General features: G+C 36.9%; 1 protein-coding gene across 3 annotated transcripts in view; it reads right to left on the bottom strand.

Moving 5' to 3' along the window:
• Shprh (SNF2 histone linker PHD RING helicase) overlaps positions 1-15,763 on the bottom strand; it is a 71,132-nt gene that overhangs the window by 7,228 nt on the left and 48,141 nt on the right. For 2 of the 3 annotated variants that reach the window (XM_028861153.2, XM_028861152.2), the window contains exons 25-28: positions 14,240-14,428; positions 3,022-3,114; positions 2,287-2,373; positions 1,005-1,183 (exon numbers count right to left, since the gene is read on the bottom strand). In XM_028861153.2, the coding sequence (XP_028716986.1) occupies positions 1,005-1,183; positions 2,287-2,373; positions 3,022-3,114; positions 14,240-14,428 (548 nt within the window). Of the gene's footprint in view, positions 1-1,004; positions 1,184-2,286; positions 2,374-3,021; positions 3,115-14,239; positions 14,429-15,238; positions 15,313-15,763 lie in introns of those variants that run through there. The other variant, XR_005090238.1, reaches the window with a different exon arrangement.

Below are 15,763 nucleotides of genomic sequence, written 5' to 3'. Positions count from 1 at the left end.
CAGCAATGAGAAAAGCAATTAAAAACAGAGCCTATTTCTTTCCCACTTAAAATTAAAGGTATCAAAGCTCTTTATGCAACAATCTGTATTTCTGATTCTCACATGCCAAGTTCATTTACTACTCCTTTTCTCATGCTTTACGACAGCAGTTCCAAACACCTCACAATCCTCAGAAATGTCAGTTTATCTCCTACTTATTTCTACATATGCAACTCTCCATGACTGCTTTCTAGTCCAACTTTAATCAGTCCTTCAGCCTACTGTCTTCCTTTATTCTTAGGGCACAAAGCATACCATTTTTGTTCATATAACTTTAAATCATCTTTTTCTTGTGCTACATAGTAGCTTTCTGTGTATGTTGCTAGATGGGAATGGATTATGTCTTACATGATTAGAATCTTCAGTGTGTAGCATAATGCCTGACATACTTTAGGTGTTCAGTAATACTTACTAAATGAGTAATTAGTGTGTGCTTAGTAAGTGTATGTGTATGTCATCAAACACTCAAGGTCTCTAACATCCATGAGGTAATAGAACTAGGAAGTTGTGTTACAGATACCCATATAATCTATCATTTGAATAAAGGAAGTACTTATCACATAATAATCACTATTACTTTAGTACTACACTAAATCTAATTATCTTTTATTTACACTGACTTACTGGTTCATTCACTGTATGTGTGCACGTGCATTCAAGTGCCAGGGAGCCCATGCAGGTATGTGACAAAGTGGAAATTTCACATCTGACTTCATGTGAGGGGTTAGACTATGCATAAAGTGAAACATAAATCAATTTCACAGTTAGACTAAGACTTTTTCCTCAAGGTATCTCATTAAAGATATGTATATACTCTAGAATCTGAAGGCAAAACAAAACAAACTCTAAATCATTTCAGGTGAGGGAGATAGAACCTGTACTTAAAAACATAAAAATATTTATGATGAACATAAATAATTTAAGTGCTGAGTTAGTAAGTAGTTGATGCTAATTTTAGTCCTTACTTTGTCTGTCCGATCCGGTGCACCCTCCCAATGGCCTGAAGCTCATGGGCAGGGTTCAGTATAGGCTCCACCAAGAGGACATGAGTGGCTTCGATGATAGTTAGTCCATTAGAGCCTGTGTGCAGGGGCAGCAGCAAAATATTGACTTGAGGATCATGTTTAAAAGCTGAAAGGTTCTCCTAAAAAAGAAAGATACATTTTAATATTAGCTGGACTGATTAAAATAAGAGCAGTTTGTTACAGTTCAAGTTGAATATGGTAGTGAAAATTAAATGCTAATCCACCAATTTTAGAAACTTGATTTTGAAGAAGAGAATCATACAAACACTTTTGCTTTTATAGCATATAGTAAAAATCATATCATAGATATGGGATACATGAAAACTGAACTATATGAATGTAGAGGAAAATGAGAGGAAGGAAAAATATGTCAGAGTTAATGTGAGGTAAGACAGGAATCTACTACATTTAGTTGTTCTCATGTGCAGTGTGTCTCAGATTACGAGGGTGTGACTGTAGGTGGAAGTTTCTCTCCTACCTGCCTGTTCCCAAATCCCTGGCAGCCACTTCTTACATAATTGACTCTGAGGCTTAATATTACTTGTAAGTGCTCAGCCGGTGGCTCAGGCTTATTATCAACTAGCTCTTACACTTAAATTAACCCATAATTCTTATTTATGTTTAGCCATGTGGCTTGGTACCTTTTCTCAACACGGCTTTCTCATTTTGCTTCCTCTGGGTCTGGCTGGTGACTCCTGACTCCACCTCCCTTTCCAGCATTCTCAGTTTGGCTTTGCCAACTAACTTCCTGTCCAGCTACTGGCCAATCAGTGTTTTATTAAACCAATTCAAGTGACAAACCTTTACAGTATACAAGAGGATTATTCCACAGTACTGAATGTGATATAAAGGAAAATTTAACCATATGTACCTTTTCCTGATTATATGTGTGTGTGTGTGTGTGTGTATGTGTGTAGAATACAATCCCAGGATACAGGGACTCCTTCAAAAGAGATACTGCAAGGCTATTTTTTCTAGATAAGGAAAAGGATCTCAAGTCAAAAACATTTTTTTTTTTTAAAGACTCTCTTTTTAGGTATAATTGAATAGATCAAAAATACCTGCAGTTTTTCTACTTTGCTTTAAAATGTTAATTTCATAGATAATCAAGAACTCAAACCCTCCTTCAGGGTATAGGACGGAAGATAAACCAAGTCAGCTAGTGAACAGCAGTTTCAGTTAGCAACTGATCTGTTAAAAACATAAGGAAAACTTGACACACCTGGAATGTCTTAAAGCGACTGATTTGTGTAAATTCCATGTTGTTGTCGGTGAGAGCTTTTGAAATAATATCTAATACATCTTGCCACTAGAAGATAAAAGTGAGAAAAATAGTGTTTACACACAGCTTTTGACCAAAGAGGATTTGAGAAGGGAAGAAATAATAACTAAACCACACTAACAGTTAAATGAACAAAATCAAATCCAAACTCTCAGATAGAGTACCTACAACACTAGTTAGCTCTGTTGGGAAATACCATTTTCCCCTATCAAATACTGGCTGAAAGGTAGCATAATAAAATATAAGCATCACTGAAAATAATTAAAATCCATAATGCAAAACAATGGCATATTTAATAGATATAGTTTCTTATCTTTCTAAATGGAAAACTAGGGTTTTTACTATATTTACATTATAAATAATACTTTGTAGTTCATTAACTTTTCCCTTAATAGTCAAATTCATTTGTGAATGAGTCTTTCAAGGTTATAGACTCCAATTTTTAAAGTACTGAAATAAAAATCTCTTACTGAAATCAATATAAAATGTTACAGGAACTGCCTTTATAAAGTATCATCACATTCCTCTAAACAGAAGGACATAGAAAAAAAAAAAAAAGCTGAAAGCATCCTGAATCTTAACTATACTTCAGCAAGCATTTAAAAATAGTTCTCAGATAAATACTAAGTAGAGGCAGAAAACCAGCTGGACTGAAGCATAAAGTCTTGATTATACCGTTGAGAAGACGAGTGCTTTGGCCCCTGGATCTCTAAGCTGTATTTTCATCAGAGTTCTGACCACAGCTTCCACTTTTGTAGAATGGCTACCCTTTGAACACAAAGGGGAAAATGCATTAATATCAAATAAAACCTGGTTAAGAAAGGAAAGAAATCGGTATAAAACACTACATTCAAATATATATAACAGAGACACTTAACAAGTATCTATGTGCTTAGTCTTTTTGTTTTGTGTTTGCTGAGAATTTTCTTTAGTCTCTAATTGCACAACTGAATGAGTTTATGTCCAAGATGTGTAAGAGACAGCTCAGTGGGTAAGCATCTTTGGTATGAGCCTGATGATCTGAATTTGATTCCCAGAGCTCACATGGTAGAGAAAGCCAACATTTGCATGTCCTCTGACTGCACACAATGTGCCATGTCATTCACATGCTCCCTGTCCTCCAAATGTAAGAAAAAGCATTTCTTAAAAGAATTTACAGATAGTTAATTGAACAGAAAGGCATACTAGAAAGTCATAAGGTAATGATACTAAACACATTTTACTTGGATTTTTTAGTTATTAAATTTTGTTACAGCAAAGAAGCAGAATATGTATTCAATAACCTTCCTCATTACTCTCATTTCTTTCATATAGAAATGCAAGAATACAAAGAGCCAAAACTCAAGGCACTTTGCAAAATGATGTATTCAACCAATGAATAAAACTTCTTGTAATGGCATGGCCATGGACAACGAAAGGCACTAAATGATGTCATCTAACACACAGGTAGACTCACTTTACAAGAGTGTTTTTTTTTTTTTAATCTTTCAGAACTATTCTATCAAAGGAATATGGAAATGGAAAAGTGGTTTAAAACCTGAAGAATAAACAAATGATGAACCTGTAATCAGTGTGGTAAATAAACAATCAGTAACTGGTTTTTCAGACCTTAAATATGAACATCATAATGCCCTAAATTAACGTGTGGGGAAGGGGCCTGACAAACCAAAATGCAACAGTATTTCCACAGCAGCATTAGTCCTCTACCCTTGATGCTCTCAGTTCATTTATTTGCACATGAAAGGATAGAAAGGGAACCAAATAAACAAAGAAGTTATCCTAATTTAATGTCAAGACAAGATTATGAAAAAAAGTTTAAAAATCTTCCCACTAAAATAAAGAACTTATATTTCCTTCTTTAGATATACAGACTCTCAATTATACATACAAGGTTAAAAAAGAGAACCATCCTATCTCAGTCTACTGATTTAAAATAACAAAGAGAATTAAAAACAGGAAATAAACATAAAGTGATAATTTGGGCCTTTAGATAGAACCACTCCCATCCCCTGCAATGTGCTACTTTTGAAACCATTTCACTTGCTATGGTTCAGTACCTGTTGCCAAGCCCGATGACCTGAGTTCTATCCTTCGAGCCTCCATGGTAGACGGAGAGAAGCAAACCCTGCAAATGTCCTCTTAACCTCCACATGCACATTCATGTCAACACACACAAGAAATATATTCCCTTCAATCTACTGAGCTGTTTCTTACTAAAAGTTCAAGAGAAAACAGAATTCTTTAAGTAACATTCCAAATAGGGTGCTAACTCCAGAAGGAAAGATCAGCACATTTTCCTGGTATCAAATTTTGGTGGCTCTCAAAACAAAACATAGGGCTCACTTATAAATTATCATGGTACTCTAATGGGTACATGCTTTCCATTGTCTTAGTCACACAACTAGGACTGGAATCTTTGGCTCTAGAGCAACTGCTGTTTTCACAGTACTGCTGGGGACTGAACCAAGGGCATGTGCTTGCTAACCACACTCTACTTATAAGCCACACGGCTAAGCCCTTTGCCTCACACTGTAAGATGCTATGTTAAAAATTCATTGCCTCTGTGAACCTATCTTGATAAAAAGCCATCATTTGTTAAGTGAAAAGAAAATGCTCTAGACAACAAAGGATTTCTGAAGTGAAAAAGTAGGAACACATGATCTCTGCAAGTGTGTATGCAAGTCTCAGTCAGACTCGGGCTCACTGATAAAGCTAGTGTTGCCAGCCAGCTTGCTCAGGGGATTCCTTTCTCCACCTTCTAAAGCTGGAATTAGAGACAAGCTGCCATGCCCACCTGACATACATGTATGTTCTGGCGTTCTAGCCATGGTCCTTATGTGTGATATGTACTGAACCCCTGAGTCATGTCCCCAGGACTGCACACCATATTTTCTTAATCCAGTTGTGAGTTTGTGCATACTTGGGTTAATTCTATTTCTTGAGTACTGTGAATGAATAATGCTTCAAGGAACTGGGACAAGAGATAAAAATTTTGGGCTGGAGAGATGGCTCAGAGGTTAACAACACTGGCTACTCTTCCAGAGGTCCTGAGTTCAATTCTCAGCAACCACATGTTGGCTCAAAACTATCTGTAATGAGATCTGGCGCCCTCTTCTGGCCTGCAGGCATACATGCAGGCAGAACATTGTATGCATAATAAATAAATAAATCTTTAAAAAAAAAGAGATAAAAATTTTAACACTGTTCATATAGCTATTGTTTCTACTGTTTTCCCACCCAAGAGATGAAGTCAGCAGGCAATTACTAAAATAGTTAGTAAAGAAATGAACTCAAACCCTTCTCTTGAGTACAATATAGAACAAACTAGAGTTTTGGAAGTCAACACTTTAAAAAATAGTAGAAATATATCAGCAACAAGGCCAACAAAGGGTATTTCTTATGAAATTTGGCCTAGATGTCATGCAGTAGCATAAGGCAAAATCAGAAATGCCAGGTGGATTCTCACTCTAATAGGTGTGACTAATTTATTTTAATCAGATTAAAACAGAGTGGTGATGTGCTCTTGCTGCAAAAATTATAAAATTTAAATTCTGAGTTAAACATTTTCATTTGTGTTGAAAGGATGGAAAGAATAGTCTCTTGCCATATGTTTAGTGGACTAAAAGAATTATTATAATAAAGCAAACATGTAGTATCTGACTTAGAAATTTGGCTATCCTTGCCCATCTAGAATAAAACTGCTATATTAATGCAATTCTGGGATAATGTGGTCTGTGGAGAAGAGAGTGCAAGGATAGTACAAATCTTTATGCAGGAGACAGACAGACACATCACAGTTGGCTTAACTATTTCCTTCACATCTGTTCCTATCTGCTGAGATCCTTTATTGAAATAGAGAGACAGGAAGTAGGAGATATATAAGATCTCCCTGCTGCAGTAGCAATGGACTACTTGACTTGATTTGAATAAGTAAAATTACCAGAAAAATACCATTGCCTTGTATTTTTAATAACTTCTAATAAAAGTAAATAATGTGGGGGGTCATAGATGGAAGCAAGGTATACCAATCCATTATGCTAAACATTGCCTATTATGTCCCTTGGTACCCAGCCTATTTCTGTTCACAACATCAGTAGACAGAGAGTCAGGGAGAGTGTGTGTGTATTCTATTCAGTCTTTTTCCTGGGGATTCCAATGGTTCCACTTGCAGAATTATAGGTTAAAGTCCTATAGCACACCAGAGAAAGCCAACCTGGTCTAATTGCTAACAAACAGAAGAAAGGACATTTATGTTTAGACTACCTACATAAATAAATAAGCCATATTTTCAGAGATTTTATATCTATTATACATTAATGTATATTTTATGCATGTGAAAGAAATTAACAGTGTAGTATACATGAAACATATCCAATCAAGTTCGAAAGTAGGGGAAATACTACTCATCACTCAAGAGTAAATACAAAATGAACTCATGGTAAGAAGCACTGGGAACTCTAAACTGGTCATTCATATTTTTCAGCAAAATTTCTTGAAGCTGTCTAACACAGAGAATGAAGGATCTTAATAAAGATTTTAGGGATAGATAAATACCAAGTTGCTTTAGAAAAAAAGGAAGATGATTAGGAAAAAAATTGCTTTGGGTACTTAGAAAATTCATTGCAAGGGGATGAATAGGAGTAAGACAAGAGGGAACTGGGGTTGATAGTGATCAAAATGCGTTATATATTCCTATAAAAAATGTTGTAATGAATCCCATTATACACTTAATACATCTTAATAAAATTTAACCAAACTGGCTGAACGGTGGTGGCACACGCCTTTAATTCCAGTACTCAGGAGGCAGAGGCAGGCGGATCTCTGTGAGTTCAAGGTCAGCCTGGTCTACAGAGGGAGTTCCAGAACCACTAGGCCTACACTGAGAAACCCTGTCTCAAAAAACCAAAAAACAAAACAAAATAAACCAAAACCAAAACCAATTAATCAAACAAACAAATAGCTGAAAGAACTTATCTGAAGCGCAAAGCCCAGTGACAGACGATTAGGAAGATACTCTTTGCTGTATAACTTTAATTATTCTACTTGATTCTATGGTTAAAAAAATTACATTGTAATACTACACATGCTAGGGCTTTTTTTCCCCTGGATACAGCTGTGTATATAATTGCAAAATAAAGTATGGTTACCATATATATTATGATGTAGTCATACAATAAAAATCAAACACACTACAGAGGAAGGAGGGAGGAGGTATAGCTGCACTAATTTCTTCATATTTTACAAAGAATGGCCAGGGGATTCTGACCACTGCTAGTACTAAAGAAAAATTTATATGTATTGGAAATCATACAGGTTATCCATAGAACTAAAATCTGAAACCATTCACAGTAGTAGAGTAAAAAGAGAATGGAGGTAAACACCAGTTTTCACTGTGTGATATTTTGAAATTATGTATTTTTCCTTTATTTTATTAATTATTTCTACTAAATATTATAAGAACCATTTTCTATTTCCTATTTTTATCACCTCTAAACTGAGTCTTAAGGGAAGAAGTGGGAGGTCTATAATTCTAGGACTTCTCATGCATTACCCCAGTGATATAATCAGGTATTTGTTTACCAAATGAGCTGCCTCTGAATCATATCACCATCCCCTGCTCCAGGCTACTGTACCTACTGCCCATGGATGCCCAACCTGCACCTGCCACTAAGTCCATCTACGCCAGATGTGGGACAGACACATCTGAAACAGCACAGTAATACTTTATTCTTGCAGTCATTACTTGGAGTAACTTTTTAAAACTTGTACACATACTATGAGAATTGAATGTCATAAGACTGCGACTTTCTTTTAGAAAATTTCCTCTGAGAAATGTAATTTCAAAGATGACATAGTCACTCAGCTTAGTTTACTCTGCTTCTAATAAAGAAAGGGGTGTTCTCTAGTGAGCAGTATGAACAACTGGAATGGTACTGGGTGGTAACAGACTTTTCTACAGGTTTCCTTAGAGGTCTGTAATTATATAAGAACGTTCAAAGGCTCCTGCGATTGTCCAGTAGAAAGTCAGTTACTATTTTGGTATTTTCTGACTTTCACGCTGTCCTTTTCCTTTTGGAATAAGGCTAGCTCTTCCAAGCGGCCGTGTTGTTTCCATTCGCACCCGTTCACCAGGGTGGAACCCCATGCTGCTGCGACACGCACAGCACAGTCCAGTTTTGAAGCTCGTCTGACTGACCTCACGAAGCAGGAATGCTTCTCAAGCATATGCCAGGAATGAGTGCTGGGCTCTTCACTATTCATGTGTTACTGTACAAAGCACAACAGAAACTTTCTCTAGACTGTGGGCAATCTTATATGCATTAGGCCTCAAAATTATTCTCCATTTTTTAAGATAATTTGCAGAATTATTCCAGACCCAAATTACTAGCTGTAAAAAAGTTAAAAATCATGTATGGATCAAAGGGATATTTTACAACAATCTATCTAGACATTTATTGAGTGCCTATTGCATGCCAGGTATCATGCTAGATGATTAGGATACAGTAGAGAATCACATGTCTCAACTCATTCTAATGGAGTTAATGAAAAACAGCCAAAAAGGACTGTTTTTCAGAGATAAAGATAATTTACACTTTATATCTTCAAAGTCTCTGTTGTGTGTTCAATTTATCATATGGCATGGCTTACTTTCAGCATGATTAACAATTCAGAACTATAATTGTTAATGGAGCCACTGAATAGAAACTTTCTTTTCTCTTTTGTCAATCAGAATTATATCTATTTAAGCTCATTTTTAACAAAAACATCAATATTTTCATTTTATCAGTTAACACTGATGTATAACATATCTGATAGCTCATATATGGATTTTGAGACATATACATAAATACAGTTATGTGTAGGTTTTATTTACCAAGTTATTGTATGCTTATTTTAAACTTACTCAGAATTATAAAATTAGCCTTTCTACCCAGATATTTAATTACATTTTAGAAAGTATGGCCAAGCCAAACTTTTGATAACTGGAAAAGCAAAACAAAACAAACACCAGAATTCATATACATCTTATTGCTTATTAATAAATACATCTTATTACTGTACTGACTATCTTGGAATTAGAATGTATATGCAGTCTTTTCTCTATAAAGTTCCATAAGACACCTCTAAGGTTAGTAGATGTACTTGTTAAAACCAAAGATCCTGGATCATATCCTTTCTGTAGTAAATAAAAACTCATTGAGATAGAGCCTGAACAGCCTATTACTAAAGGCACACTGGCTGAACTAAGATGATGAAATAATAGTGTGTAGTTGGGATGGATGTTGTTTTACTGTGGTTATATCTTTGCATAATGTTTTGCAGTGAATAGAAACTTAGAAACTAAGAATCCTAATCAGTATAGAGGCTCGTTTTATACCAGCAAAAGTGCTTTGTATGAAACCTAGCCAAACACAGGACATGGGGAACAAGTCACATGGGGTTATGTTCTGCCAGGAGGCCTACTTCATCACATCCAAAATGCCTTGCAGTTGTCAGAACTTGCAAGGGGAATTTTGTTTACTTTGTGAAATGCCCAGTAGGTTCCAAGGTTACTTAGGAATACTGTCACACTGTTGCTATGGATGATACAGTTTTTATTTAAGTGCATACACCAAAGGGATACTGGTAATCTCAATATCTTATTTCTATGTTTAACCCACAAGATACCTTATACTTTGAAATCTCCAATTTCCAAAGATATCATTAGAAACAAAATGCCAAAGACTATATATTACTATTTTTGCATTCTCTGAATATCTTTTATATGATCTCAAGTTATATGATTAAGCACTATGTATACTGTTATACAAAAGTCTTATCATGAATACTTAAGATTGAAATAAACAAAAACGTTAAGGTTATAAAAATTAACCTATTTATGATGTTGTTAAGTACCAAAAACTTGATAGTAATATAAAAGACAAGAACTTCTGGGTCTAGAAGTAGTATGAACCAAGTAAGAGAGGAAGGCAGACTCTGAAAACACATGGCAGATGCTTGAAAGAGCAAGTGACAGACACAATAGGGTATAAATGGGACAGAGTCAAAGAGGTGACAAATAACAGAAGGCAGATGTGGCAGACACAAATGGTGACAGAAAAAGCAGAGAAACAAGCAAAATGTGGTAAGAAGTAAAGTGAGAAAGTGGAAGAGGGATGAGATTAGTTTATGTAATATGTAAAATATTTAGTCATGTTTAGTGAGAAAAAAAATGTAAGCATATTCGTGTCAATGGCAGGAAGAAACTGCCTTAACTAAAGTCTCTAATCTTTTCTAAATAAGATAGTTTAACTCATGTGTTCACCAATGCCCATGAAAGACAAGCAGCAGCAAGAGTACACAGTAGTATTTCAACACTGACATCCCTTTCCCAACAGGGCAACAAACGTAACTGTCCTGGGTGTAGGAAAGCTGCCACCCATGAACAGGTGTTGGGTCTGATGGGTTCAGTGACTCAGTGCCACAGCTGTGCAGTTTACTGGTCGCTAGACCAACCTCTTCCTAAACCTCCTGTACAAAGCAGGACAGCAGTTCTGCCTCACGCTGGTTCCTGGTGCCGTGATTAATGTTTTCCCTGTGTAAAGATGAGCTGCCTCCTCTTACCCAGCAATGCCACTTGTGGCTGTTGGCATACCTGCAGCTAAAAGAAGAAAAAGAAGCAGAAACAATACCCTCTTTAGGAGAAGGAGAGAGAAATAAAGGAGCATGGAGAGTAGGAGGGACAGGGAAGGACAAGAGTTTAGGAGTAGGTCAGTGGCCACCAAAGCCTCAGGGCTGGCCACTGGAATGCTCCAATTACCTACTTTATTTTACAACCTCTGGACCCTTGCTTTAAAAACACATTCATCCAAAGGATTCAGAGATAGACTAGAGGATCCTTAGGTCATGATGACTCTCTCCTCACTTATCCTTCCCAAACTGCACTGTGTATTCACCCTTCCAGTTACCTGCTTATACTCTTGGTTGTTTTACTGGCAGAATAAGTACTTTTAGACCATCATCATTATCATCATCACCACCATAAAGACACAGACACAGACACACAGACAGACACACACACGCAGATATATTAAATTTTTAGATTTGTGGAAGCATTGTTCTTTTGTCTTTTGATTCTTAAATAGAAAATGCTTATTTTTCTGTGCTTTGCATTTGAGCATCAGCATTACTCTCTTTGGTCCCTAATACAAATAAATTTGCATTCTCATGATCCTCAGGAAACTCAGTTACCCTCTAATTCTATTCTTTGCTATCATTTACTAAACACTATCGTTTGTTTGTTAAACACCTGGGTATATAATTTACAATTGCTATATACCTCAGATTTAGACATTATATGTAGATATTCAAGTCTCACCTCTTTTAGCATTATTCTCCTTCACCTCACTTATACCACTCCAGATAGACATACACTTTTACAGTTTGTTTGCTCAACAGCCCAACCTGTAGCTATTTGAATTCAATGAGATCTCTACTTTTTATAAACTATTACTCTATCTTTTCAAGGGTCTAATACTACAGATTAGCTTTCTTCTCTGTATTTTCAGTCTATCCTTTTTATTTTGTGAGTGTTCACATGCACACATGCATGCCACATGTGGTCAGAGGACAACTTGGGGAATCTGCTTTCCTTCTACTTTGTGGGTCTCAGCGTGGAACTGAGTTGTCACATTTGGAAACCGTCTCACCGACTCCTGTGTACCCTTTTACTGGATCTTAAACATGCTTAAAAATCTTTTATTTTGAACACCAAGAATTGACTTTCTACACTTGTGTCTAGTAACAGTTCTTGGTTTTCTATTTCTAAGTTTATCAACAGTTGGTCATTTTCACTCTTTATTTATTCAGTTCCTATGCACTCCTTGATTTTCTATTCTGTTATTTCCTTTGCACTCACTGCACTGAAGAAGTTCCTTCTGAAGCCATCTCCATTAGCCACAGCCGGGAAAGCATTCCTTGCTGAAGAACTGTCCCAGTGGCCTTGGCTGACAGTGTCTTCTCCCAGCCTGCCAGGTCTTTAGTTCCTTCTCAGTCTCCTCTTCCAGCCTTCACTGTCCCTTCAGTCACCATTTAAAAGTTATGGATATAGGGCTTGACCTGAACATAACCTCTGATTTCTTCCTTAGGTTGTCTTATTCAGCCTGTGACTTCAAAGATCGTTTATACTAGTGACTGAATTTCGTATCTCTAACTTTGCATTAAAAACACCAAATAAATATTGAAATGTACTCCCTTTCAAACTTCTCCTCTGTAGCAGCAATGATACCTAATCTGGGGGATCTCCAATGCTATACCTCCAACATTCTGTTGTATTGGAATATACCCACCTCTTCCCATCTCCGCTACCATCAACCTAAAGTTTCTGAAGTAGACAATGGCTGTGGCCTCCTAAACTCATCTAAATTTTTTCTTTTATTCTTTTCTATCCCTGCTAACTGATTTTTCTAGGCTGTAGCAAGAAAGATCGTGAAGCTTTAAAGCCCGAGTGCCCATCCCACCAGCCCTTCTATTGTATGTTCAGTTTCGCCCACTGCTCTGCAGCCACTCACTTTCGTCTGAGTCATTTCTGTCTTGGTCTTTTCACATACTGGGTGTTCTTTTTCTATCTGGGAATCTCCTCTCCACAGATCAGTTCCATCCTTTTCCCATGTTGGTTAATCCCCTCATCATTTAGATCCTGTCTGCTTAATAGTCATTCCTTCAGAAAAGCTCAGGATGGCTTTTATTTTGTAGTATTTATCATAATTATAAAAAAAATCTTTTGTTTAATGTCTGTATTTCTTGCTGTAACTCAAATTCCTTCTCCACATTCCCACCACAAAACTGTAAAACTCATGAGAATAGAAACCACATGTTGACTGTGTATTGCATCTCCAAGGTCTAGAATACTGCCTGGGGCACAGGATACACCTAACAAATATGCATGGAAAGAATGAATGGAAATTTGTTCCAACTGAACACACCAGAGAGCAATGAGATTGACACTTTAAACTTTACTCAAATACCAGAGGGGAAAAAAGCAAGGACCAATTCTTTAATTGAACTGCAAGTTTCTTGGGAGGAAGAACACTCTATAGAACACTTAATTCTGTCAGTAACTTTAACTTGCCTCCAATTCTACTCAGAAAACACATTCCTAAAAAATAAGCATCAAGAGCTCAGAAGAAGGAATGAATGAGGAATCGGCGGCTTCCTATTGTCATCAGCTCCACTATTGTCCACTCTGCTCAGTCGGCCACCGATGCCTATCACATTTACAGACTGGTTTGCCTTTTGACCAAGTCATTAGAAAAAAATTCAAAAAGCACATGTAAGAAAAATAAGCAACAGAAACACCTAATAAGTGTTTTTTAATAAATGAACACACTTTGGGTAGAAAGTCCAGTGGATCTTGTTTGTACACTGAATTAGTAATTTTTTAAGAGTCTGAATGAAACCCGGGAAAGTAAGGAATATAAACTCAAATTCAGCTGTATTCTGAAGTATTAGTCCACAGTGTTTTATAGCATACTGTGTCATCCTATGACAATCAACTAATGCCAGGAGCCCATCCACTTTTTTTCAGTTGGGACAAAATAAGAAGAAAGCTTTTTTTTTTTTAAAAAATAGAAACAAAAAAAACCCCCAAACTTTATAATGAAGAGAAATCGCATAAATGACAGGGAAGTGCATTCTTTAGCTCTTAGTGGGCATGACTGCAGTTAGTCATGTTGGTGAGTGCTGAGCTCTCCCACAAGGGGAAAGCTGGTGATAAAGCTGCAGCCTCCCGCAGTGTGTACAGTGAACAGTGGTTTCTAAGACTCACTGTGTCAAGGTTATTTAATGCTTCCCTTCATCAGATACTAACTGCTGCGGCACTGCTTTGACTGTGTGTGTGTTTGACCTACTTTACCTTTACAGGGATGTCATCTTCTTGGTTTGCTTTCTCTGAGGTGAAGACATAGGAGACGTCTTTGTGTGATGTGGTCTGGCGGCAGATAGCACACTTGATGGAGCTTCGATGAGACCCCACACTGTACTGTTCAATTATAATAGATGTGCATTCATTACAGAAGCAGTGTCCACAGGTCAGCACTGCCCACTGAGAAGAAAACACACATGACAAGTCTTGGTGAGAAGGTGGTCGATGAGTCCTTCCTCTCCACAGACACATAAACAGGGGAGATGGCTTACAACTACAATTCCCCAGTATTTCATGTAAAATATGCTTTCAGATGAATTTTACTCTAAGAAAATATATTTTCATAATTCTCAGCTTCACTTACCTTAACTAGTCAACCATTATAAGAAGCTAGCCTTCTCATTTCAGATTACCCCATTAGCACTCTAACAGCAGATAATGAAGAACTGAGAGCAACATCGATTTGGAGATAATACACTCACTGCCACTCAATTTATTTAGATTGAATTGCTAACACAATTATATAGAAAATGAGATGGTTAATGCTTCAGACTTGTTTTCAATGACACAGGAACTGGAACTTTTGTGGGACACTCACTGCTCTATGGCAACGGGGTCTTAGACTCTCAGCTGTGTTGGTTTGTCCAGGATTTGGACATGTCTGTATTTGTACTGAAAGGGCCAGACAGTACTTTGAAAGGGGTCCAGGAATCTCCTTGGAAAGCAATCCATACCAGGGAAAGAACAAACTGGGATAAAGAGCATGATTTTGAAGTAGTTCCCGAGAAAGAAGTTCAACTTGTTTCAGTTGGGTAACACATTTCCTTTCTCCCTAGTTTCATGTATGCTCTCAAGGGCTTGACCCAGAATCCTCAGACCTGTCTCATACAGGCTTGCTTCCCACTGCAGCACTATTCAGTACCCCGTGGACCTCAAGTGACACTGGAAATTTAGGATATTTATAAGACAGATAGGACTTTTGTGACTCACAGAAATTCAACTGATAAGGTACAGAGCAAGATAGGTCCACCTTCTTTCGTAACAGGAAGAAATCACTGAGTCACCTGAGCAGAGTAGGAATAACAGGACAGTCACTAAATTGGCTCTGAGAACAAATGGCAACATCTCTAACAGTGTCAGCAGGGATGTGGGACACAGAGTCCCTCCAGCACGGGGCTAGAGATTCATCACTATTTTCGTAATTCAATTTTAAGTTCAGGAAACCATGGTAATATTAGAATTGGATAAAATAATGTATATGAAAAAAACTTAAAAAACTGTCAGAAGACAATATAAAATCTCAGAGACAACTGAATTTCATTAAAGCTAAAATTTAAAGACACTATTTTGACCCGCTCCAACTCCACCTTTCTGCTTCTTTTGGTGTGAAAACTTGAACCCAGAGCCAACTGCAAGGTAGGCACATTCACTATCACTAAACAACCTCCAAGGCCTGACCCCTTACTTAAGAACATATTGTTTTCATTTACAAAGTGTCTTTTGAGAAATTTTCTC

The sequence above is a fragment of the Peromyscus leucopus genome, chromosome 8a, assembly GCF_004664715.2.
Source record: "Peromyscus leucopus breed LL Stock chromosome 8a, UCI_PerLeu_2.1, whole genome shotgun sequence".
Classification (NCBI taxonomy): Eukaryota; Metazoa; Chordata; class Mammalia; order Rodentia; family Cricetidae; genus Peromyscus; species Peromyscus leucopus.
The sequence above is the reverse complement of the archived record's forward strand: the minus strand, read 5'-3'. Positions and strand labels throughout refer to the sequence as shown.